Source organism: Rhinatrema bivittatum, chromosome 2 (genome assembly GCF_901001135.1).
Source record: "Rhinatrema bivittatum chromosome 2, aRhiBiv1.1, whole genome shotgun sequence".
Lineage (NCBI taxonomy): Eukaryota > Metazoa > Chordata > Amphibia > Gymnophiona > Rhinatrematidae > Rhinatrema > Rhinatrema bivittatum.
Window position 1 is genome coordinate 599,407,287 of NC_042616.1, and position 26,943 is coordinate 599,434,229.

The window sequence follows — 26,943 nt, forward strand, 5'->3', positions numbered from 1 at the left end:
CCAAAGCTTTTTCCATCTTCTCCAGCTATTCTCCAAACAAAAGCTGCCCTTTAAAGGGCAGCTTAGTCAAGTTAGTCTTGGAGATGGAATCCACTGACCAGTTGTGCATCCACAGAAGACTTTGAGCAGCTATTATAGATGCTACCCCTCTTAGCAGAAGAGCAAACTAAATCAAAGCAGATATATAAATCAAAGCAGATATCAAAGCAGAGAGAGCGGTTTTAAGTGGTGTGCCGCAAGGATCGGTGTTGGGACCAGTCCTGTTCAATATCTTTGTGAGCGACATTGCAGACGGGATAGAAGGTAAGGTTTGTCTTTTTGCGGATGACACTAAGATCTGCAACAGAGTGGACACGCCGGAAGGAGTGGAGAGAATGAGACGGGATCTAAGGAAACTGGAAGAGTGGTCGAAGATATGGCAGCTGAGATTCAATGCCAAGAAGTGCAAAGTCATGCATATGGGGAGTGGAAATCCGAATGAACTGTACTCGATGGGGGGGAAAGGCTGATGTGCACGGAGCAGGAGAGGGACCTTGGGGTGATAGTGTCTAATGATGTGAAGACAGCGAAACAATGCGACAAGGCGATAGCAAAAGCCAGAAGAATGCTGGGCTGCATAGAGAGGAATATCAAGTAAGAAAAGGGAAGTGATTATTCCCTTGTACAGGTCCTTGGTGAGGCCTCACCTGGAGTACTGTGTTCAGTTCTGGAGACCGTATCTACAAAAAGACAAAGACAAGATGGAAGCGGTACAGAGAAGGGCGACCAGGAAGGTGGAGGATCTTCATAGGATGACGTACGAGGAGAGATTGAAGAATCTAAATATGTACACCCTGGAGGAGAGGAGGAGCAGAGGTGATATGATACAGACTTTCAGATACTTGAAAGGTTTTAATGATCCAAAAAACAACGACAAACCTCTTCCGTAGGAAAATAATCAGCAGAACCAGGGGTCACGATTTGAGGCTCCAGGGAGGAAGATTCAGAACCAATGTCAGGAAGTATTTCTTCACGGAGAGGGGTGGTGGATGCCTGGAATGCCCTTCCGGAGGAAGTGGTGAAGACCAGAACTGTGAAAGACTTCAAAGGGGCGTGGGATAAACACTGCGGATCCATAAAGTCAAGAGGCCGCCAATGAAGAGTGGGTGACACAATACCCTTATTAAATAAACATACACATGCTTACTGTGACTCCTACATCGCTCTAAGCTTCAACAGCAAGAGGTAATGGAAAAAAGGATTTGCACTCATAAAGAGGGGAGTAGCTGGCTTGTTACGGCGGTTACTACCCCAAACCAAATATGCCTGATACTTCACTTTCAATGCATATACAGCATAGCTCTCTGCTTCAATGACAGGGGAGAAGAATAACTGATACTTCACACATCCAGCAGAGCTCTCTGCTACAACGGCAAAGGAGAAGAAAAAGGGTTCGCACTCAAAACGCGGGGAGTAGCTGGCTTGTTACGGCGGTTACTACCCCAAACCAAATGTGCCTGATACTTCACTTTCAAGGCATATCCAGCATGGTTCACTGCTGCATCGGCATGGGAGAAAGACTGATACATCACGCATTTCCAGCATAGCTCTCTGCTTCAACGGCAGGGGGAAAAAAAAAAACAAAACACAAAAAAAAACTGATGCTTCACGCATATCCTGCATAGCTTCAACGACAGGGGTGAAGAAAAAAAAAAGGATTCGCAATCACAAAGCGAGGAGTAGCTGGCTTGTTACGGCGGTTACTACCCCAACCAAATGTGCCTGATACTTCACTTTCAAGGCATATCCAGCATGGCTCTCTGCTTCTACAGCAGGGGAGAAGAAAAAAAAAAAAAAACCAACAAGAGCTGTACAACAGTCTAGGTAAAACAAATAAGCATGGGTGTAGCTTGCTTATCGCAGCGGTTACTGCCCCTACTACCCCTAACTAATCAAGCTAGATATTTCACTTGCATGCAGCTCCATCACTGCTCTCTACATTAATGGTGGGGGTGGAAGGGGAATAGAACAAGGAGCTAAGAGTAACAGATAAGAATGAGAGAAAAAATGTGTGAGGCTTGCTGGGCAGACTGGATGGGCCATTCGGTCTTCTTCTGCCGTCATTTCTATGTTTCTATATTTGCCAAATATACAGCTCCTGGATCCAGCAGCAAGGAAACCTCTCCTAAATCCTCTTAAGCATCTTGTACAAGACACAAACTAGACCTTGCCACAAGGCAACTGCAAGCTGAGATCTGAAGAGCTATGCCGACAGCCTCAAAACACCAGCTTAAGCAAAGATTCCCTTTTCCTGTCTTGAGAAGCCACACCACAGCAACTGCCTTGAGAAAACAAAAAAGGTTTTCTCCTAAGGATCCAATGGATACAGTCTGGCAAGAGAGTGGCCACCCTTAAAAAAGTTAGCCTCCGGAACCATCCACTCCAAATCAATTAAATCTTTCATTGCTTGGCAAAGAAAGAACCTAGAAAAGTTCATTATACAGACCATAATTGGATCTTCCTTGGATCTAAGCGAACTGCCTCACCTGCTCCCCCCAGACCCTCTACCAAGGTCAGGTGGGCCGGAGAAAGATGCAGATGCATCGCCTGAACAGACTGCACTGCCAGGGGAGCCAAAATGACCACAGTTCCTGCTTCAGAGGAAATCTGTGGCTTTGCCGAGGTCCGCACATCAGCGCTTCACAGAAACCCTCAGGGGAGAGCCCAAACAATTGTTCCTGCCTCTCGCGGTGTTGAAGTCAATTTCTTTTTAGTTACTTTTTGCTGAGGATGTATAGAGAGGTTAGGCCGTATGGATTCAGAGTTTTCACTCAGACACAGACTAGTTTGAAGGCCACAGGCCAACTTCTGACTGAACTGTTTACTATCTTGTACTGTGAAATGTTTATGAACAGGCAAGAGTCTATTTAGTTATTCCATTAAGTTTATGATGAGAAAACTAGCAATTAACTTATACTAAAGCCTGAGAGAGAGAATCAAGGCCACACAGCTGTGTCTGAAATCGGATAAGAACTCAGAGGGAGGGAACACCTGCTGCTTTCACAGGTGTTTGTAGTGTATAAAGGCGAAGACAGCGAGAGAGAGTGAGCCCTGGTTGTGATGGTACAGCTAATCCTTTGGAAATGTAAGCTTTTTTATATCTATGTAGCAACTGTTATCTACCATTACTTCTATACAATCTGATTTATTTGTTCTATCCCTCTATTGCTCAAATAAACTTACTTTCTTACCTGGAACCATGATGTACTGTATATCCATGTTTGTGTGTGGCTCTTTGTGTAGAGGATAAGCCCCTGGGTTCAAGCCCCCAGATATAATTCCAGTAATTGTTGTGTTTATATGAGATTAGACCCCCCCTAGGTAGGATACCTGTGTGCATGGTCTGAACCTGTAACACATGGTCGCCGGACTCTTCCCCTCCCCCCCAAAACGCAGGCTACACAAACTAAAGCGGCTGAGCCCTGCCAATCCTGCACCACACGCTCAGCGAACACAGCCACGAACCATGCTGAACCCGACAGGAAAACCCCCCCTGCTGAGCCCCAAACACGCGAATGGGAGCACAGAGCCTGCGCACCCACTACAAACAGGGACTGGAGGGAGAGAGAGCCATCTGCAAGATAGCCTTATCTTTAAAATAAATGTAAAGTTTTTTGTTTGTTTGGGTTTTTTTTTAAACTCTGGTCAGTCTCAGCTCTGGAAAGAACACTGAGCGGTCCAGCAAAAGGAAAAAAGAAATAAAGGAGCAACTGAAACCAGAAATTTATAGAAAGGCAAGCTGATGAAAGAAAAAAAAGATATACCAACCGCTCTGAGCCTACAGCCACCTGAGCAGCCTCCTGAAGGGGAGGGATCTGGACCACCAGATTTACATCCCACAGACTAAAGGAGCAAGCATACAAAAAGGGTCACCGTCCTCCAGCTAGTCCACCTCAACCAAACAGGGAAGGATCCACCAGGACCCAAACACCCCTGGGAGGAAAGGCTCACATCCAAAAAAGAAAAAAATAATAATTCAGACCTCAGAACTGCAGGTTTATGCACTGCCACCATCTGGTGGAGACAGAGAAATACTGAGGAACTGCAGGTGGCACCAGGGATTATGAAGCAGTGTCAGTGAAACTTTGTCGCCATCTGTTGGCAGGGATGAATAAATCCAGGAGTCTGGACTGATCTGGGTACGTACAGGAAAAATTGGCTCCTCCTTGGAAGTGGGGTGGGGGGGGGGGTCTCTTTCTTGTCCTCTGCAATATGCAATGTACACAGTGAATGAGAAATCTGTGATGTCAGCTCTTTTCTATGAAAGGAAAGCAGCACAGGAGTATCATCCTCACCTTCAGGGGGAAGGTCACCCTCTTCTAAATCATTCTCTCCCCCCGAGGGAATCTCTTAAAAACCTTCAAGAGAATCCTCTGATGCAGACAAATCATTTTTAACATCCTCTTTTCCACCCCTGCCTTGGCCCTCTTTCTGCCCAGAGAATCTGATGGGCCAGAAGGCAATGGGAAGGCTGCACTTTGCCCCATGCAAAATTCCAGCAACCCCCCCCCCACCCCCCAAACTCCAGTGAAATGACAACCCAGGGAAAAAGAGGAGGAGATCTAAAACACGTACAGCTACAGCAGGAACAGGAACTGGCCGAGGACTGCTGCATAAACCTTCTGATGATCCAGGCTAAGGAGCAGAGATCCAAAGTTCCCTTCACTGCCCTGTGGCTGCAACATGGCCGCTGGGGTTTCCTTTGAAATTGGAGGTCCTGCGGAAGCTCTCTGGCTAGCAGCATCCCCAGTTCTGGACCCCTCCCTCCCCCATTGGCATAAAATTGTGACTATGGAGCCCCCACTGGACCAAAGAACACTCGCAGCAGAGCCTTGAGCTGCTTCCTGCCTGCATCTTTCATAGATTGTGCAGAGCATGATTTTTCTTCTGCACACTGCCATCTTGTTCATGCTTGACTGCAGCAGAAAGAAACATGGCTCCAACAATTAAAATTTCAAATCCTGGACACCACTCCTCCACCTTAGCTCCCAACTGCTGCTCCTCCATTGTCTACAGCCACTGAACCACCCAGATTGATCCTCTTCATTTTTGTTTGACTTTATTGTTGGCTTTCAGAAACAGTACAGATATTTAAAGGCATAGCCTCAGGGGTAGATGATAGAAGAGAGAGGAGGAAGAGAAGGGGAAAACTTAAGAAGGCTCCCTGGAAGCCCCCTGGGTCCTGGCCTGCTCAGAGGGAGGGTGTTAAAGGCTTTTCCGCCTTCCAGGCCCGAGTCCACAGCACAGGATGCCTGCCTACCACCTGCTGGAGACAGAACGCTAGCAGGCTGGGGTCAGCGAGGATGTACATAAGGGGTGACAGCAGCGAGCCCGTTGATCTCTATCTGCTGGTTGGTAAGTATAACTCACTTTTGTGAACTGGTCCAATTGGAGGAAGAGGAAAGACTATCATTCCCAACTAGATCGGAGAACAATAGGATTCAGAGAACTTGAATGCAGTTCAAATAAAGGAACTGAAGGAGAAATAGTTAATAAAGCAAAATGGTACAACCACAAAAAAAAAAAAAAAAGTCAAACTTTACTCACCCAAGAAGAATGCTACAGTCTCAGAGAAGGACGACAGGAAAATGCTGGGGGCCACTTCTCCCAGGGTTCGCCCGATCTGATGGTCCAGGGTTTCTCCCGGAATACGTTCGTCCCGCTGGTGAAATGTAAAAGAAATGAATAAAAGCACTGCGTAACATAGGAACATGGAAACATCTCTGCACATCCTACTACTCAAGGATGGTGAGGTGCTGGGAACACAAATAAAAAGGACCCCCACCCACACAGCTGGTTTTCTACACTCCGTACATACAGTTATTCCAACAGCACTAATCACCATTAGTTTTGGCCATGGCTCAGGGCAGATACCACAAAACTGTCCAGGGCAGAGTTTTACTTTCCTTCTGGATTGGGCAAATCTGAACACCTAGTTTCACACCAGCTACAGGACCACCCACCGAACCCCTCAGGCAAACATGCCGACTCCTACATCCCACCTGCAAAGTCTGCACGATAATGAAGATATTGTCTACTCCTACAGCCAGCACCAGGAACGGAATCACTTCAATGACTATCAGTGTGAGGGGCACTCCGGCGTAGCTGAAGATCCCGAGAGAGCAGGCCACTGAGCTCAGCACAATCAGGATGCCTGCAATGCCCAGCGATATTTTAGAGTCCACCTTTAGAAGTTAAAAAAGTTATGTATGAAAATGAGCAAAAGAATATGAAGTAGGCTCAACAGAAAACCTCTTACGCTTGCTTAAATCAAACCAGACAGCAGTTTCTTATAGGATGGGGAGAGAAGAGTTTGGGGGGGGGGGAGGCTTTACTTTATTTCGCTCAAGGTAGGTGTTCGACCTCAGCCACCACAGTCAGCACCACATACCCGCAACTCCTGTTGGTTTGCCTGTTTGATGAACTGTTTATGATCTAGCTCCTTCCTTCCCCCTCTGGTGGCACCCCCCCCCCCCACACACCTTTCAGTGGCTCTGCTGTGTGGGATGGCCTAGGTTCAGCTCACAAGTGTCGTTTCTACTCTTTGGGCTGGACTGAAGGATACTATGAAAGCAGCAGAAGAGGTGGGAGACAGAAAGGGCTCCTTCCGCCACCGCACAGCGGCATCACCTGGTAGTCAGGAGGACACTGCAGCCTGTGGGCCAAGGCCGGTTGCTGCAATTGCTCTCGGCTAGACTTGGGGAGGGGGTGATAACACACACATCTTGAACAGTCATACATAAAAATGTTCATGGTGCTACAGTCCTAGCAGGAGCTCTTCCAATTGAGATGGAAGCCCAGAGAAGCAAGAGGAAAATAAAAGAAGGGGGATTCTGGTTATTGTAGAAAGTCTAAGTATATGCTACAACATAACTGTTCTATGATAGTGGCTTCACTGAACAGGCCCCCCCCCCCCCTTTTTTTTTTTTTTTTTTTTAATTCCTGAAAAGAACCTACCAGAAGCCTGCTCCAGCTCCTAATGTGCCCCAAAGCTATGGAAATGTAAAGAAACATGACGGCATAACTAATCAGAACTGTGAAGATGTCGCCATTACTCTCACGATTTATCTCATCTTCAATGCTCCGCTCAGAGGAGAAGGAAAGGGACAAGTTGGAATTGTTATAGTTTTTCAAAAAACTAACAAACCTGAAAAGATAAGAGACAGATTTTACAACCATTAGCCAAAAAAAAAAAAAAAAAAGGGAAGTAGTGTTTCAGATTTCTGAAGAGGAAATCAAAATCAGTTTTATTGAATTCCTGAGGGGGTATTTGTGCCTGAAGATTAATGAAACTCTCTCAGACACATCCACCATTACATATCTGAATAAACTAGGAACAGTGGTGCAGAGCCTCATTGCAGCCACAAACAGAACAGAAGAGAACAGCATGAAAAAGGCTGGAATCAGATGGAGATTTATGACAACAGATGTTATCATAAAATATATATATTGCAAAATAAAGTGTACAAAACTTTGTATTTTATTCTCCCAGTGAGTGCTAGGAAGGGAGACAAAGAAACCACTAGAGCTTAAAATAAAACCAAACAAACCCTTAAAACAGGCACGTTGACAGTCTGAAGATCAGCTAGTACTGTTTCTTTAAGGCCATAGTCACAGCAGACAATGATACTTCTTCTAAACTTCTTCGTCGAAATTTAGGGTCTACCACTTGACAGGCCCAAGGTATGTGACCAAACTTTAGCTGTTTAGTTAAGTCCTCTACCTGCTCTGAGAACGCCTCTGAGGCCACCCATGTTTAGCCACTTAGGGTGGCAGAACTTTTAAATGCTGGGGTTGACAGCTCAACTTTGCCAAACATTAATGCTATTGCTTAAACACCAAGAAGCGGGTGGAAGTGCCACATGCATACCCATGTCACAGACTCCTCAGCCAGGAGGTAAATACAGGGTTTCCTTTTTCAAAAATAAAGAAGAGTGAGATTTCAGTAAACTGCACTTCATTCTAAGAGAGATGGCTTTATGGGCACTCCCATCCCTGTATGTTACTCTCTCAATGAAGGTACACACGAGCTGATCCCTAGCGTCTGAGGTTTTTAAGCCCTATGAAGTAGTTTCCCCTCACCATTTGAAAAGCTTAATCCCTGTGGGCTTGGAGAAGAAAGGCACACAAAGACCAGAAAAAATAAATGAATTACTAAACGTGTGCAGGCCATTCTGCATAAAAGGGATTGTATTTCATCTCCAGGTGAGTTGCCTGGTCAGAAAGAAGTCACACTATCTAAAAACAGAACAAGCTGAACTGGCCCCGTTGAGCAGCTCACTTGTACTTTCAAGACAGACACTTACTCCTTCTCCCAGGCCAGGGCTCGGTTCAGCTTCTCCGTGTCATTGTGGTAATTATTCACAGGGAAGGTTATCACAAGGGCCGTGGCATTGTTGTAATTGTCACCTGCGGACCAAAGCAGAAAGAAAAAAGGAAAGGGCGTGGAAGATGAAAGTCACATGGTACACAAAAGGCTACAAAATGACTGCGTATCCCAGGACTGGCAATGATACAGCGAAGAACATGGCACAACAAATGCTTTCCCCCCCTCTCAGGCCCACCATACAAATTCTCCACCTCCCAGTCGTCATGCCACCAGCTTGCTGACTATGATAGGGCACTGGGGGACTCATCCTGACCACCGTCAGTATAATGTACTGCAAAGAATTAAGGATGCTCTCTATTCCACCGTCCCTATTTGGGGGGGCATACGTATACAAAGACTTTTTTTTTTTTTTTTTTTTTTTAATAGAAAGTGCTAAATAAATAGCTGAAGAAAATGAAAGGTATCGCCCGCCAAATTCATCTTCAGACATGTATAGGACTCCCCCCCCCCCCCCCCCCCCCCAATAACAGGCAGGTCTCATACACTGTACAGCCAGTCACACCAGTGCATGTCATACAAAACAAGACTCTGGAAGTGCACTGGACTGGACCCAAGGAGGAAGTGCACCACTGAATTATCTTGAAATGCAGCAGACCAGCACAGACGGCCAAAACACACATTACAGCAGCAGTAAGTCACAAAAAACCCCAAAAAAGGTTTTCCTCTCTCCTAGTAACATCCACTCACCATCATAGCCTCCTAATGCCAGCCAGGGGAAGACAGGCCCACCAAACGTGCCCAAGCAGGGATCATGGAGTGTGGTTGTATCATTCAGAGAGGCAGGAGCCCTGCAAACAACAACAGCACACCCATACACACATTTACATTGTCTGCCCATCAGATGCAAGATCAGCAGCACCCCTTCCATTCAACATGACCTGTGGTAGCTACAAGTTGCTGAGAATACAGAAAAAACAAATAGTTCATTTATAAAACCTACTGCTTTGTGGGGAAGAAGCTATAAAATCAGTGGAGGGCATTACAGTCCCCCAGAGTTATAGTTTTCATACAGATGGGACGTTGACAGTCCACCTGCATATAGAAGTATTCTATAAGCCACACCTAAATCATCTTCATTGCACCAGGCCATGAAACAAAATCCCCCCCCCTCTTCCAAAACCAAGGACCTCCCATGTCATCGTCCTTAGGGATAAAGTCACAATTTTCCCCCACATGCCACAGCAAAAAAGTACAAGAACGTGAAATTTAAAGACACGCGCACTGAACAGGTGAAGGTCAGACTCTCCTCTTGGGATACCTGGAGTTTTATTTCAGATCTGACTCGGCAGATGGGTGAATGGCCATTGAATATACAGAATACGGACAGCCCTATCTGCCAAGAGGAGAATACTCTTCCTCTTGGCAGCTCTGACACACACAGAATGCTGAACACTACATTCTACATCTCATATCCAAAAAGAAAGGAAATTTAGGGGAACACACCCCCATGGCATTGTGTGAACCATTACTGCTGCCAAAATCGTGGGAAAAACATCGCAAAGAGGAGGATCTCGGCTGACAAACAACTATGAGGATAGACTTGCTTCTGACTTTTCCTTCTGTTTACAATCGTGCCTTAACTTTTAGCGGCAGCATTTGTAAACAATTGCAAGAGATCCTAGCTAACGTTTGAAATTATTCTTCCATTCAAAATGGGAAGTTCCCAGCATGGATGATGCTAGGATCTGAAAGCCACGGCCTGGCTCCTGCCCTTTGGGCCAGCAGAGGCTGACGTTGCAAGAGCAGTGTTCACAATCCTATAAGCTGGAGTTCAGGGTGCATCGGCATTGGTTTTGGAGGTGGGAGGGAGCAACCTTCCCTCCCCAGGACTATTGCTGTAATGGCCAGTTTGCAAAAAGGGAAGGAGGAGAGGAAATAAACATAGCAGCAGAAGTGTGGGCAGTTGTCTATGAAAGCTCACAGCACCAAAGTTGATTCTGATTGGACCCTCAAAAGATCTGGGCGTAGGGGAGATTGGAGCATGAGGGGAAAAGCAAGCTGTAACGATTGTGGGATTTTTATAGCACAGGCATTTACTATGTGCCCATATTCCGCTCAGCTTCTAGTATCATTTCCCCACTTCTCGTTCGTTTTAGATCTCCTCTTGCGTTTCTAAGTCAAGAAGCCTGCTCTTTTCACTACCTTTATTGAGAGCCCACAAATAGGTTATCATTAAAAACCTGTTGATACCAGGTTTGTGAAAGCTTTTTTAAACCAAAACACACCCCCACATACAACCCCACAAATGACTGAGATTTAAAAAAAATACATACATCTGTACTGTGAACTACAAATGGTCAAGACTGGAAAAAGAAAAAAATCCCATCAGGCTGGACTATATTATAGAAATAAACCAGAACAGGAGAAGTCTCTCAGTGTTGTACTACACACCAGTTAGATAAGTACCTAAAGTGTATTTTATCTTTCTTGCTCTTATATCACAGATTTTCATTTTTCTTGAGCGCTACACTGGAAAGGCGATTTAATGTGTCATTAGAGAAAAGATATAAAAATGCTGGCATCCCACAGGGCAGAAAAAGTACTTATTTCAAACACCAGTAAATGCTTTCATCTTCCTGCCCAGGTCTACCTCATTACCTGGACAGGCCAGCTGCTGCACAGTTATAAGATCCTGCTGCGATGCTAACAGACTTCACAGGCTGGCTTATTTTTTTGCATGATTTCTGATTCCGGTGCATGCAAGTTCTCCCACCCTCCCAACACCCCCAATAGCATGGCCATGTGTTTCATTTATGACCATATTTTAGAAAACATTAAAAAAAAAAAAAGTCACCCACTGCCTTGGGTATCCCATTATGGTAAGCTTTCTGAGGCAGCAACCTGTTTTACTTGTGTGCTGGCATAGAGCGCAGTCTAAATATACCAAAATAAAACAAAACTCAGATAAATGCAAGAGGTTGTACATGAGTTGCTTCCCCCTCCCGTACCGGACGCAATAGAGGAAGTGGGTGTGGTAGTCATCGTAGGTGAAGAACGCATCACCAGTGGTGTGGTCTAACGCCGCATGGCTGTTCTGGAAGTAGTTGAGCACGCTGAGGATGGTGCAGTTGTTGTTGTAGGGAGCCAGTGGCTTCAGACAGATGTCCCTCAGCATCACAGTCTCATTCTTATAATAGGCAGTTATGTTCTCTATGGCATCCTGCAAATCCAGCACCTAAAACACAGCAAAGCCTGACGTATTAAAAAAGGATGACAAACAGCAACACACATTTGATCACACCCCAACTCGCTACTTTTTGTTTTAATGAATTTATGAGGTCTAGGGGCCACTTCCAGTTTCCTGATTACACCCAAGAACTGCTCTTTTTTTTTTTTGTTTTAAGAAGCCACAACACAGAATGAAACTAGGACTTAGGCCTAGACTTTCTAACCTACCGCGGCATCGTGAATTGCGCGGTACAGGGGTGCGGGCCTGCGATAGCCGGCAGCGATCGATGCCAGCTTTTGCACCCAATAGCGCCATCGTAAAAGGTGGTGCTATTGGGTGCAAAAAGGCTCCTTACCTTTTCGCCGTCCACGCTGTTTTCGTGGCGTCCACCCCGGTGCCTCTCTTTTCATGTGTGCTAGCTTTAGAAAATAACCCCCTTAGTTATCTTTATGGTTTTGCTTAGCTTGAAATGTGTCCTTTTCAGTTTTATTTAAAAACAAGATAGCGTTCTATTCGTTTCAGAATTCTATAAACTAGATGTAAGTGACACCTTTCGGCTGAACTCACTCAATACTTGTGTGAGAAGCTTACAACAGCAAAGCTGAAGTCATCACGTCAGGGAACAGACAGCACCTTCACATGGAGTTTAAACAGTACAGAGCCAGCAGGCTGCCTGTGGGTGCCAGGAAGGTGCTGGCAAATTACAATTACAGCTCAGAAAGTTGACAGGTGTTGGGACAGCCTGACAAAGACAAAAAAAAAAAAAAGAAACCACCACACAAAACTAAAACCTTTACAGAATGCAACCCAGTGGAAATTAAGATGATCAAATACTTTGGAACCAACACAAAAGGCATGAATTGGGAGAGAGCCCATGGCTTTACGATTCCAAGGAGCCCCTTGGCACTAGAGATCGTGGCACTTTTCAAAGCATTTTTCCCCACGTTAAGTGGCCCCCAAATCCATGGGGGATGGGGAAACCACATTTTTATTTATTTATTTAACACTTTTTCTATACCGACCTTCATGGTAGAGACCATATCAGGTCGGTTCACATCGAATAGGGGAACTGAACCAAGAACAGTAACCAAAACAAAAGGTTGAACATGAAAAAGCAAAGTTACATTTAACAGGGAAATTAAACTTGGAGGCATAGACTGCTGGAAGGAAGGAAAGGCTAGAGATAGCGGAGAAATTATTAGTATAAACAGAGCAGTCAGGAGGCTCTTATTCTGGGCTTAGGGGTAAAATGGAAATCCATTGCTCCTAAAGGAAGTTCTGTCGACTATTGTGTGTCATGGGTATCTGAGAAGGCTTGGCGGAAAAGCCAGGTCTTAAGTTTTTTCTTGAATGTTGGTAGGCAGGGCTCCATTCTGAGGTCAGCTGGGATGTTGTTCCAGATAGTTGGGCCTGCTGTTGAAAAGGATCGGTCTTTAGTTGAGATGAGGCGTGTGGCTTTTGTAGGTGGGGTCTGTAGGGTTCCTTTATATATTTCTCTAGTCGGTCTGTTGGTGAGGTGGAGATTGAGGGGGAATTCGAGGTCCAGATGCAAGTGATTGTAGATGACTTTGTGGATTAAAGTGAGAGATTTGTGGAGGATTCTGTACTTCACTGGGAGCCAGTGTAGGTTACGTAGGATGGGAGATATGTGTTCTCCCCGGTTTGTGTTAGTCAAGATTCTTGCGGCAGCGTTCTGTATCAACTGTAGCGGCTTGGTGGTGGAGCTGGGGAGTCCCAAGAGGAGTGCACTGCAGGAGTCCCAAGAGGAGTGCACTGCAGAAGTCGATTTTAGCAAATATCAAGGCTTGCAGGACTGTTCTGAAGTCGAGGAAAAAAAGTAGGGGTTTGAGTCTTTTTAGGACTTGAAGCCTGTAGAAACAATCTTTGGTTGTGGTGTTGATCATGCAGTTCTTGTCTTAACAAGGAGAGGCTGGCTGTCAGGCACTTCTTCCCCATCCCTTTGCCAAGCTGTGCTTGTAATGTAGCCTGCAGAGCACCTTGCGCCGAGCTGGCTCTGTACTGTTTAAACCCAGCGCAACTGTGCTGGCTCTTCACTAACCTGATGAAGGCAGTCTAGCTCTTGAAAGCTTATCAGTGATTTACTGCGTTAGTCCAAGAAAGAGGTATCACCTACCACGCAGCACCTGGGATGCTTTGCTCAGAAATTCCACAAAATAGGACTACAAAGAGTTTTGGAGAGATGCCGCTCAATAACATGACTACAAAAACATATTTACAGTATCACTGGTATAAGAATTTAAATAGGACCTGGATGTGCTCTGCGTCTTATACCAATTCGTAAGGAAGTTGTGTGTGTACTGGCACAATTAGTAAGCTAAACACAGGGGAGGCCAACTCTATCCTTGAGAGCCACAAACAGACCAGGTTCTCAGGATATCCATAATAAATATGCATGAGAAAGATTTGCATGTGATTCCTCCACTATGCATATGAGAGATTTGCATACATTCATTGTGGATACCCTGAGAACCTGGCCTGTTTGTGGCTCTCAAGGACCGGAGCTGGCCACCCCTGTACTAATACCTAAATTTTAAACTAATAACCAATGAGGTCTCTAGCTCTTATTCATGTCACTCTTACTTTGCACGTCTATTTGCAATTGGAAAGGAAAAAAACCAAGAAGCAAAAATGGGCAAACGACAAACTGCAGGTGTATGCACCAGCCACCATCTGCTGGAGACAGAAATACTGAGGAACTGCAGGTGGCACCAGGGATTATGAAGCAGTGTCAGTTAAATTCTCTGTATCCACCTGCAGGCAGGGATGCATAAACTCAGCAGTCTGGACTGATTCGGGGACAGACAGGGAACTCACTATGCAGCAAGGTTCAAGGTTTTAACACTTTACTCTGTGTACATACATATACAAGCTCAGAGGACAGTCTGCAGTGACACAGCACTGAGCTCTTATCCCAGGAGACTTCACAACTTAAGCAGAATTGAGTCTGACTAGTACGTGGCCTGAGAGAACTCAGAGGAACACCTGGCCGTGCAAAAAGTGGCATTAAAAACTCAGCAGCAGGGCTCTCAAGCCAGTACTGAACCAGAAGTAAAAGGACAGGGTCCTACAAACTCCCTTTAAAATGAGATGTTAAACCAGAAGTCCTTGCCTACTGTGCAGATATCAAACACCCCAAAGCAGTTTTCACAAGAGTAGGATTGAACTTAAAATTTCCACACAGGTCAAAAAAAATCTGCCAGAGATAGCCAGGCAGACTGAGAAGACTAAATGATCTTGATCTGCTGACATCTACTCTATTACTATGTACATCATCATGCCAAAAGCATCCCCCACAGAAAGGCCAGATTTAGACTTTCATAAAGCTCTGCCCCATTTGCTTGTCAAGCTAACTGTACAGCACTTTGGACAATATCGACTCAGCATATAATCTTGCTAGATAAAAATATAATTTTGGGCAGAGGATTGCAAGTTTTGTTACCTGATGTAGGATGTCTTTGACCAGAGGTGGCCCAAAGTGTATACCGGCCCCTGAAGGATATGGCATATACGTCTCTCCTGAGCTATTCGTAACCGTAACAATAATCTGCTCTGTCCGGAAGAAGGGTCCAAAGTGAGAGTCAAAGTACTCCTTCTCCCTGCGGGCCTGGCTGCTGGGAGAGGACCAGAGTTCCACAGGGTCCGTGGTGAGCTTCATGTGCGTCAGCCCCGCGCAGCAGGCGGCAACAAATATCAGGGTGAAACAGACGACGGGCCAGGGGTTTCTGACACAGAAGGACCCCCACCTGGAGAACGTAAGCCTGAGCCAGGTCTCGAACCTCTCACCAAGTCTGTCGCAGCAGGAGGCCTCGCCTGAAGCGAAAAAAAAAAAAAAAAAAAAAAAAGACAGAACAACCACATGAAGAGGATCAAACACCTCCCTAACTGCTAGTACATAGAATGGAGCTTCAGAAACTGCCATCTACACAGGGTCCAAATCATTTGTGTCCCTTCTGATATCATACAAAAACAATGAAATATGTCAACCTTAAATTACAAACTGTTGAATGTAGGGAAATGCAAACGGTAACTAAAGCATTTCCTCTTCTGATATCACATCAGCAAAGTAGCACACAGTCAAGACATTGCCACTTAAGCCAAAACCCCATTCATACCTGTGTGCTTTCCAGAATTCAAGGAATAGGATAAATTGCCATCAATCGGTGTGTACTCTGAAACGAGACGTCTTTTTCTGGAAGAAGAGGGAAAACACTGAAGCACGGGGTTCTTCTGCCACCAGATTAGACAGCACAATCCTCAGCGTTAGACACAAAAGCTTTCCTGGACACCAGAGGTCTGCTCCACTCACAAGCCCATTTCTAATAAAAAAATAAATAAAACCCAAAAAATACAAGGATCCCCCAAAAATCAGAAGTCAGACGAAGTTATAGGAGTTTAAAGGACTAGGAGAATTGATAGAAAAATGCCCCATCTTGTTTTAAAATAAAAATAAATATTTGCATGATAAAAAAAAAACCCAAACTTTTTCCATCTAGAGACACACAACCAGAGACATCCCTGCTCATCACTATGATGCTGGACTGCAGGATGTGTGGGGTGTCCAGCACTGTGAAACGATTACTAGGGGACCAGTGAATCTTTAGGAGACAAGCCAGTCCCTCCCAGAGTATACAGCTGGCACAGGATGACAGTCGCAGGCCTGTGCCAGGCAGAGGGAACTTGATTTTGCAAAACTGCAAGTCAACCTCGAGATGCAAAGCTAAATAGGGTGAGGAATTGGCTGCCACAAGATAAAGACAGCAAGGTGCACACACAGAAGCCTCTCATTACGAGCCGGTGAAAGATGCGTTAGAGAGGACCGCTATGCACAGATGTGTAAGACAACCTTGTAAATTTGCTAAGTTACCAGTAGGGCAATTGACTGCTTCAAAATCTGGGACAAGAGTTTAATTTAAAAAAAAACCCAAAAAAAAAAAAAAACACCTTACCTGCTAATGTGAATTTTTATGTTAGCACCACAGACTGATAACTGTGAGATGACTAAATCAATAAACAATCAATATTTGATCAATGCAGTGATGTCACAGGATATGGGCATACATAATCTGATAGTTTTTCCATACATGGTAACAAGTTAATAATGAAATATGTACATTTGTGATTTGCCCCTATAAACTGAAACAAGAACTCTGTCTCTGCTTTCCCTACCTTGTCCTTTCTATAAAATGTTTGCTGTAACTAAAATCCCTAACACACACGTTTGTTGGCGTGTAAGCACATGTGCTGTCAAGATGGGATTTTTAGGGGTTGGTTAAGTGATAAACTAGGATGCGTAAACCCCTGAATCTCTGGTTATGTCTGCAAGGACCCTTCTCTCACAGACAGCACAAGGAGAATCTCTTTAGGAGAACTAATATAATCTTTTAGGGATTTCTCAATTAACACTAAAAAAAACCCCAAAACAGCAGGTCAGGGTCAGCGGCAGCCTCCACCTACAAAAGGGAAAGAGGAAGCAATTTCAAAAAGGTCATTCCAGATCACTGACCTGGAACCTAACAGAAAAATCACCACCACCACAGATCAAGTTCTGTCCATGTAAAGAGCATTTCCACTTACCTATAATACCAAGTGCCAATAATTATTCCAAAAAACAGAATTAAAAATGCCATGTAGGAGACCCACATGATGACAGCCATGGCATCCAAGCCAAATATGGTCCAGGGGACAGGGGGTGGTGGGGGCTGGGGCTTGGGCCCACAGACAAGAGAACAGTCCTGACAGCTACAGGGCGGCTCGTCCTCCAGAGACTCGTCGCAGCCCTTGGTGGCATTGTTCATGGGATTCATTCCGTAAATGGGAACATCTAAACAAGGAACATAGTCACAGGTTACCCAACTGCCTTTACCCAGTCACCTTTATCCACAACAAAGCAAAACCTAAAGCCACAAGACACATCATGCCTCAAGTCAAAAGTAACAAAAAGCAAAAAACAGAATGGGTCAAAATATTCCAGCCTTGATGGAAATCTTAAGATTGCCCTCCCATTAGACAGGCCATCGAAGACATGTACCACATGCGGCTTTACACCAGTGTCGGAAGTGCCTACCCAACAGCACTTCACCAGTCTGGGATCAGCCGTACAATTTTCTTTCCTCACCTGAAAAGATAGGGGTGATGGTGAAAGGGGACTGGCCATTATCTTTGTTGAACATATACTCGATCCAGTTGGTAGCGTTGCAGTCCTTGGCATCCTTCCCGCACATTAGCCCCAGCACTTTCTCATTACTTGATGGTGCTTCCACATCACGGCAGGCATTGTACATTGCTAGAAAAGAAATGGGGATGCTTGGCTTAATGTCCTGCCGAGGCAGAATGGTGAGCTGTAGGGGGGACACCAAATCCCCAGTTAGATAAACAGGGGGAAAAAAAGGGTTAACTCCCCCCCCCCAAAGGCACATATTGCTAGACACTGGCAAGGAACTTGAGTTGGCTCTATGAAGCCTGGAGACCTGCATCAGGTAGGTGAGAGCTGGACGCACTCTGGATAGGTCTCATGAAATGGCAAGCCACACACTTACTACCTACAACATAACATTTGCCATACTGGGTCAGACCAAAAAGGTCCATCAAGCCCAGTATCCTGTTTCCAACAATGAACAATCCAATTCACAAGTATCTGGCAGGATCCCAAAAGTAAATAGATTTCCCCAAGTTTCCACCTTAATAATAGTTTATGGACTTTTCTTCCAGGAGCTTCTCTAAACCTTTTTTAAACCCAGCTACACTAAAAGATTTTAACACACCCTCTGGTAACAAATTCCAAAGTTTACTTATGTGTTGAGTACAAAATTATTTTCTCCTATTTGTCTTAAATGTATCACCTAGTAACTTCATTGCATGTCCCTTAGTCTTTGTACTTTTTGAAAGCATAAACCACCAATTTGTGGTGGCCCATTACACTCCACTCATTTTATAGATCTATCATATCTTCCCTCAGCCATTTCTTCTCCAAACTTAAAAGCCCTAACCTCTTTAGCCTTTCCTCATAGAAGAATTGTTCTAGCCCCTTTATCATTTGTTACCATTCTCTGTACCTTTTCTAATTTTGCTACATCTTTTTTGAGATGCAGTGACCAGGATTACATACAATTCTCAAGGTGTGGTTATAAGAGAGTGATACAAGGCATCTTGATAGTCTCCGATTTTCCCCAATTCCTTTTCTAATCATTTCTAGCATTCTATTTGCTTTCTTGGCTGCCACTGCATACAGTGCAAAGGATTTCAACATTTTATCCACGATGACACCTAGAGCCTTTTCCTAAGTGACAACTCTATATGGAACCCTGCATTGTGTAGCTATAATTTGGGTTGTTCTTCCCTATGCAAATCACTTTGCTCTTGTGCACATTAAATTTCATTTGCCATTTGGATGCCCAGCCTTGCAAGGTCCTATTGCAATTTCTCGCAAACTTGTGGTTAAAACTTTGAATAATTTTGTGTCATTGGCAAATTTGATCACTCACTCACATTTCCAGCTCATTTTTAAATTTTAAAAAGACAGTCCCAGTACAGATCCCTCTGGTACTCCACTAGTCTTTTTTCTCCATTGAGAAATTTGACTATTTAGTCCTATTTTGTTTTCTCTTTTATTAACCATTTCCCAATCCACTACCTCCTATCCCATAACTCTTAATTTCCTCAGGAGACATTCATGAGGGGACTCTGAGGGACTGTCAAATGTTTTCTGAAAGACAGATATGCTGTATCAACTGGCTCACCTTTAGCCACATGTTTATTCATGCCTGCAAAAATATGGTTTTTGAATGTTTAATTGCACTTCAAATATGAATGGTTCAGTGCTGGTTGGGTTTATATTTGGATTTTTTCCAGCTACACAAGTACCCACACCTGGGAGATTTTGCCTGCTCCTTTGGGCTTCCAGTTAGGAATGTGAAAGATTAAAAACTGTTAAACAATTAGACAGTAAGTAAAGCTTTATCATTTAGTCATTTAACTGTAAAATTTCCAGTACTGCTACAGGAAGCTGGAGATAGGATCAAGTTGGCCCACAGCTAACTTCCAGGGTTCATGTCCCAGCGAGCTGTGTGGCTCTCCATATTTGGGCAGGCCGGTCTGCTATTGGCCAGCCTGGGGATCATGTGGGTACATCGGAGGAGGGAGGCATGCTGACAAATTGGGGCCAAGAGTTGAATCAGGGAGAGCACTAAATGTAGTGTACTTTGATTTTAGTAAGGCACTAGACACTGATCTGCATAGGTGACTTACAAATAAACTAAGTGCCCTTTAGACCTAACTCTTAGTGGAATGCAGGGTTTGGAGCAAGACGTAACACTAGAGGGCCAATGTAATCACAACGTGATCAAATTTTACTTAACTGTAGGAAGGACAAAAAGGAAAATTAATGCTCTAGCATTTAACTTTCAAATGGGAGACTGATAAAATGAGGAAAACAGAAAAAAAAAAAAAAAGATACAACTGCAAAAGTTTACATCAGACATGGCCACTGTTTAAAAATGCCATCTTGGAAGCCCATATCAGATATATTCCATGCATTAAATAAAAATTAAAAAAAAAAAGCAGAAGGCAGGCTAAACTGCCAGCATGGTTAAAAGAGAGGGTAGGCTATTATAACCAAAGAACTTTTCAAAAAAATGGAAAGAGAATCTAAAGAAAGAAATGCAACTAGGAAAAGTTAGCTACAAAACAGTGATAAAATAGGCAAAAAAATTGAAAAGAAGTTTGTGGTACAGATACAAATTCATAAAAGCTTTTTCAAATACATCTGATGCAGGAAGCCTTGAGTCAGTTGAACAGTTAAATCAAGGGTTAAATGTGCACTTAGGAAAGACAAGGCCTTACTAGAAAGAATAAATAAATTCTTTGCTTCAGTATTTACTGAGGAGGATGTTGAGAAGATACCTGTGCTTGAAATGGTATTTAATGGTGATGATTTGGAGGAATTGAAACAAATTGCAGTGAACTTGGACGAAGTAATAGGGCAAACTGACAAACTAAAAAAAAAAAAAAAAAAAAAAGAAGGAGTAGAAAGTCACTGGAATCAGATAGTATACACCCTAGAGTTCTGAAAGAACAAAAAAATGAAATTGCAGACGTATTACTAATAATTTGTAGCTTATTAAAATCATCTATCGTACCTGAAGACTGGCGGATGGCCAATGTAATGCCAATCTTTAAAAAGTGCTCCAGTTAAGCTCTCCCCTAGGATTGAAGAGCTAGAGCAATGTTTCTTGGAGTTTGAGGATTGGGAGTCTCACTATCTCCATAGCTAAGCTGGATGGAACAAGTAGCAGATTTAAAAGATAAGATGGTAAACCTTGAAGAAAGGCCTAGACAGAGCAATATGCATGTGCTGGGGGACTCCTGAGGAAGAGAGGGAAAATAACATGCTCTCATTCATTAAACAGTTTCTTGTAGAGGTCGTGCCCTGATGACTCAGCACATTTTTTGCAGTGGAACATGCGCAAACTGTTGGGGGTCCTTGTGGCACTATAACAGAGCCCCACACTGTACTGCTTAAATTCCATGCCTTTCAGACAAAAAAAAAAAAAAAAAAGTGTGGGTCATCTGGCAGCCCAGGCAGTTAGTGTCTAGAGTTCAAGAATCTCAGTTTACCTGTACCCTGATTTTAGTGCTGAGATGAGACAGATCAGAGTCTGACGTCAAGCATGTGCAATTTAGAATGTTGTGCCCGAACAGGCCACTACAATAAAAGAAAGTCGCAGGAGAGTGGGCGCTCTGTGTTGAGTACCCGCTCTCCTGATGCGTTCTCTGTCACCTCTCCTGGGCGCGCGATTCTTTAAATGAGGTGCTAGGGACAAAGTCCATCTCTAGCGCCTCATTAGCGTAGAGGTGGGTCCAGACAGCCGACACTATTTTATCAGAGTCTGTTTCTGAACCTGCTGACAGCCCTGGGTCAGGAAAAAAAATGGACACTGGTAAAATTGAGCATCCGTTTTTCTGACCGCTGACCAGTGGGCAGATTTTTTTTTCCTCCTCAGACTTTTCTGGGTTGGGCAGGTGTTCATTTCTGAGCGTAAAATGCGTGGCTTGGCCACGCATTTTACTTTCAGTATCCTGGGGACTAACAGATTTTCCCGGGAAACATAGCCAATCATTAACATAAGGCCTAAGTCTCCCCTCTTGCTGGCAAGTTTGGCCTTGTTGGAAGCATGCTCTATACTTAAATCATAAAACACAGTAACCATATAAAACCATAAGCGCATGGATAATGGTCAAAACATGCCACAACCCTCAATAATTAGGACAAAACAAATCTTCTCTGAAGAGACAGAAAGCAATGTGAAATTTAAAAAAAAAAAAAGGGGGGGGGGAGGGGAGGGCAGAACTCACCTTAGGACACCTTGAGAGCCGCACAGGCACATTTACTCACAATCTCCTGAAAACACTTTATTTGAAATACAAATAGTTAGCAAAGTAAATAATTCCAAATTCTCAAGGTGGGCGTTTTTCTGTGGGTCACCCTGACTTATTGCCACCTACTGTACAGGACTGGTACATGTGAAGACCACCCTAGACCCCCCTGGAGCTCTGATCCTTCCCCAGCAGCTCTATTGACTGCACACCTCAGGAGATAATCATTCATGCAAAAAGGCTATTAAAGCAGATAAAGATCATACAGCCCCATCCACCTCTCCCCTTCACCCTCCGAGATCCCCTGTGCTTGTCGTAGGCTTGCTTGAATTCTGATACGGTCCTGGATTTTACCACTTCCACTGAAAGAGCCCCATCTCCTCTTTCCGTCAGGATATACACGGTTAGATATTTAAGTCTGTCCCCATATGCTTTACGATGAAGCCTGCTGAACATGTTAGCAGTTGTTCTCTGGACCAACTTAATTTGGTTTATATCCCTTTGAAAGTCTGGTCTCTAGAATTGCACACAGTACTGCAAATAACTGACTTAATCAGAGGCATCACCTCCCCTTTCCTGCTGGCCATTCTTCTCCCTATGCACACAAGCATCCTTCTAACAGAAGCAATCAAGTAATGTTTCATCAAGAAGTCAGACTACGTCTTACTTTTCAAGAGAAAGCTTTAGTAGCATCTTAGAGCTGATGATTTACTCGCATGGACTCTACTTGACGCTGCTGGCTAAGTCAGAGTAGACTGACATTTTGCACGCAGGAATCATGCAATGAATTGCTCAAAGCAGTGTGATGCATGTGTTCATCCAGTAACCAAGCAGTCAGACGGGCTACGATCTTTTTAGCAACTGCAATATTAAAGTCAAGTCACCTCATGTCCCTGTCCCTAAACTAAGCTGGAAATACTCGACACCCAGTGGAACACACAGGCTATTAAGTTTAAGCTTTCAGAGTTCCTCATATGGCAGGAAAAAAAAGCCCATTTTGATTGATATAAAAGAGGTGGTAATTCAGACTTTAATAAGATACTTTGTGTATAATTTTTTCCCTTTTCTTTTTTGAATGCAGGCTGTACATAGGTGCAGTATGGTGGATTTGGGAAGATGAGGTATAAATTAGGGGGCATTTAAGGCTGTTTCTATTTCTCTGTTTTTCTTAAGACTGTTGTCCCAAGCTAAGCACAAGACAGAAGAACTATGAGCAAAAAAATTGATTTTTTTTTTTTTAAGCAAAAAAGGTTGTTCCCTCAAAGCAGGTTGCAGGGTGCACCCAAACCTTGGTATGAATAAAGATTGCCACATGCTTTAATATTTTTTTATTTACAGCACACCTTTCTTGACTGGTCAGCCTGACAGATTACATTCATTACATACATAAAACCAGTTACTTAGTATTTGATGCTAACACTTTGGGCTACAAGCTTTCCCTTTTTAAATTTAAAAAAAAAAAATAAATAAATTTTCAGCTAAGTACTAAATTCCCTTTTATTCCCCAGGTTACTTTTCCCATATCTGCTTTCAAGATGACCGTCTTTTGTGTGTTTGTACAGTGCTGTGTACAATGTGTTGCATTATCGAAATTTTTCCCTATATCAAAATGCTCATTGGTTCCACCATATCTTGGGCTTCTTTAGATTTTTGTTTTTCTATGGTGGCTGCGGTTTGCATTGACTCTGCACTTATGTACTACACCTTCCTCTGAATATCTGCTTAGGGGGATCTTCATCCCTCTATAAAATTCAGCAACTCCTGCGGCGTACGTACAATGCGATAATTTGGTAGTGGCTCCAAAGACAAATTATAAAAGTGTAATAATGCATGCTCATTTCTCGTCTAGGATCTAGAGGAGGGCTAAGGCCATTAAGCAGAGGCTCAGACTCCCATGGGGGATCCCTTCTCACCCTGGTGCCTCCTCTTTAGTCAGACTGGTCAGCTTACCCACTCACAAATACCATTTCCAAACGCCACCTTGCATGACCTAAAAATAAGCCATTCCTGATGCACTGCAACAGAAATCTTTACCACGTCAATATCAAAACATCTTTGCTAAGCAAATCTGCTGAAAAGGATTCTCAATGAAGTCCGTGAAGTTGAACTAGTGGGACCTGTCGCTCAGTTCTACATCATTCCCCTTCCTTCCGTGTATAAAGCCATCTCCTCATTTATTAACGCTTCCAGCAACTTTCCCTGGCATTCTCATCAACTCAGTCTATAACTGCTACATTTTGAGTTCAATCTCTCTTTGAGCAGGGAAACCGCATTTTCCTTTCAACGATCTTGAGGTACTTGGTCCCACCTTGGTTCCTGAACAGAGAAGCAGGACACCACGTTTTACTGCTTTCCCCTGGTACCCTCTGATGAACTTAATATGGCACCAGCCTGGGATGAATTAATTTAAAAATACCCCACCTAAATATTTAACTTTAAAGGGAAAAAAAGAAAAAAAAAAAAAGATAAAAATGTCTTACAAATGGGTGCTTCTAGGTATCTTCCATTTTTCTTTGACAACTTCTCAGTCATAGCTTATTTTAGCCAACAAATTGTGCATAAGTTTAAAATCTGACTTTTTAAAATATCTGGGCTTCTCCTGATGCAGCATCTCTCAGACTATTTAGAAAATGTACTTTGATGTACTCCCTTCAATTTCCCCACAGTTTTGCATCACAACCACCACTTCTGGCATTTCCCTTCCTTTCCAGAAAGCCAAGGATGGGGCCTCCCTGATCCTGCCTCAAGCCACCAGGGCTTCCTCCCATCCTCTCACTCCAGAACATTTCTACACCACACATTGAATGAAAAATATACAGGAAGCTGGGCTTACCATTTGCAAAACGCTCTCCAATATAATACTGCAGGGCTAAGATGCTGGTTTTGTTCTTTTGGGTAACAGGGTCAACATAGGGTTTACGTTCTGTAACATTCAGGAACTGAACTTGATGAGGGCTGCAGGTCAGCTCACAGAACAGGTTCCGAAAATTATAAAAGCAGGATGGACACCTATGGAGTGGAGGGGGCAGGGGAGACAGAGAGAGAGAACTAAAATTACACACACACTTATTAGAAACTGGATTTCTAAGTTTAGGCCTCAAGAATCCATCTTCAAGTTCGCGATATGGCTGTGCACGAGGACGGGGCCTAGTGAGGGATTACTAATGTATAAGACAAAGGAGGAAGCAGACAGAAGCTAAGGAGAAGAGATAGAAGAGAAAACCTGGGGGGGGGGGGGGGGGAGGTAAAGAGGTAGAGAGAAGTTTGGCGTAGGTGGGGCAAACAGATGTGGAGTTTGGAGGGGGCTTTGTAAGGCAATGGCTCTGCATGGGGAAGGTTCCAAGGAACGTCCTGTCCTGGCGCACTGTGCTCTCTCTCTCTCACTGTGGCACTGCAGGGGTCAGAGGGTGCTGCCTGCACAGTAATACTAGCAAAGTATGCAAGTAAAGCTCAAGCAGGGTTAATTGTAGGTACATGCACATACAGAAACTGCAAATAAAAGCTTATGAAAGAAATTAACAATTTAAGAGACAGAAAATATAAATATTACCTGGATTGCTTTTTAGACTGACATACAGGGGACTGCTTTATGCTGACATGGATTTCCATCTGTGTGTTTTCAACTTTTACATATAAGCTGCCAGGAAAGTTATGCCCACAAGTTCCGTGGCATCAGAAACATAAGCGCATGTGGACAGTGTCTGATAAAAGATCCGTTCCCGCATCCAAGACTATGCAAAGTGCACATTTTTCCTTATGTTGTACAACTAATGTTTGCAAACTGATCAGTAATGGAAGCTTATATGCAAAAGTTGAAGACAGCACAAGGCCAGAAATCGCAAGGATACACCCATGCGTACAAAAACAGGCATCCTCTGTCACACACAGGATGGACTTTCTGTCAACCACCCATGGATTCATGCAAACAGATCTGAGCTCTCTTAAATACATACAGCATACAAAGTCTTAATTTCACAAACACAAGCACACAAGACCCCACACACTCCTGTGCAGCCTCTCCATGTCCCATGCACATTTGGGAAATTAGTACTCAATGTAAAAAAAAAATAAATAAATAAAAAGCAGCCAGTGTGTAATTCATGGAGTTCACCTTTCAATCTTATTAGAAAAGGGCTATAAAAAAAAAAAATAAAGTTGAGAAACAAAACAAAAAAAAATCGAATGCGTGGCTTCCCCCCACTTGTAGGGACCTTTGTTTTCAGTTTTTATTTTTCCTCAGAAATTTCTCAGTGTTTGTGTCAACAGAAAAAAAAAAAATTACCAATAAAAATGGGGAGACTTTCCTCAGTAATTTCTTTTCTTGTAATAACTGAGAAATTGCTGGGAAGAATAAAATTAAAAAAAAAAAAGTGCCTACCTACTTGGTAGCCTGCTAGAAGCAATTTCCCCTACATACCTGGACAGAAACTGCAGGGCCAGTTGCAGGCTGTTCTGGAGTGTGGTGAGCTGCTGAACGTCACAGCAGAGGCTGACATTGTCAAATAAAAAACCAGGACAAAGTTCCTTTAAAAAATAAAAGGAAAACACATAAGTAAATAAGCTAAAATTACCACCAGTCAAAAACTGAAGTCACTTGGTCAAATGACCCCGCAGCACACTTCACCAATCTTCATGCCAGACTAACACCCTTTGCATGAGAAAACAAGAGATTGGTATGAGGAAGACTACACCCAATGCTGCCTCAGAATGGTCACAGCACAGATTGCTTCTTCTAGCAGAAGGTGAAGACAGCTATTTCCCCCATCCTGGAGCCTCTCTCATGCACTGTAGCCCGCTAATGTCCATCCCCCATGGTGGCTTATTTTCATTCTGCTATTTTAATCATCTGCTCAAGGAACCTTTTTAAAACATAGTCCAGTTCTTTACAAATCTCTCTCAAGTAAGTTAGTCCAGTAAACACCTTTCAAAATGATGTGAAACCAGTCCGGAACTG

The 26,943-nt window shown here is 43.6% G+C and overlaps 1 protein-coding gene across 2 annotated transcripts in view; it reads right to left on the reverse strand.

The window, feature by feature from the left end:
- NPC1 (NPC intracellular cholesterol transporter 1) overlaps positions 1-26,943 on the reverse strand; it is a 108,582-nt gene that overhangs the window by 44,578 nt on the left and 37,061 nt on the right. For both annotated transcript variants that reach the window (XR_003854783.1, XM_029591131.1), the window contains exons 3-14: positions 26,407-26,513; positions 24,823-24,998; positions 17,734-17,901; positions 17,193-17,439; positions 15,731-15,807; positions 15,058-15,428; positions 11,377-11,603; positions 9,116-9,216; positions 8,346-8,448; positions 6,997-7,186; positions 6,042-6,224; positions 5,587-5,701 (exon numbers count right to left, since the gene is read on the reverse strand). Coding sequence is in view for 1 of the 2 variants with exons in the window: in XM_029591131.1 (XP_029446991.1) it covers positions 5,587-5,701; positions 6,042-6,224; positions 6,997-7,186; positions 8,346-8,448; positions 9,116-9,216; positions 11,377-11,603; positions 15,058-15,428; positions 15,731-15,807; positions 17,193-17,439; positions 17,734-17,901; positions 24,823-24,998; positions 26,407-26,513 (2,065 nt within the window). In the remaining variant the exon portion in view is untranslated. The remainder of the gene's footprint in view (positions 1-5,586; positions 5,702-6,041; positions 6,225-6,996; positions 7,187-8,345; positions 8,449-9,115; positions 9,217-11,376; positions 11,604-15,057; positions 15,429-15,730; positions 15,808-17,192; positions 17,440-17,733; positions 17,902-24,822; positions 24,999-26,406; positions 26,514-26,943) is intronic.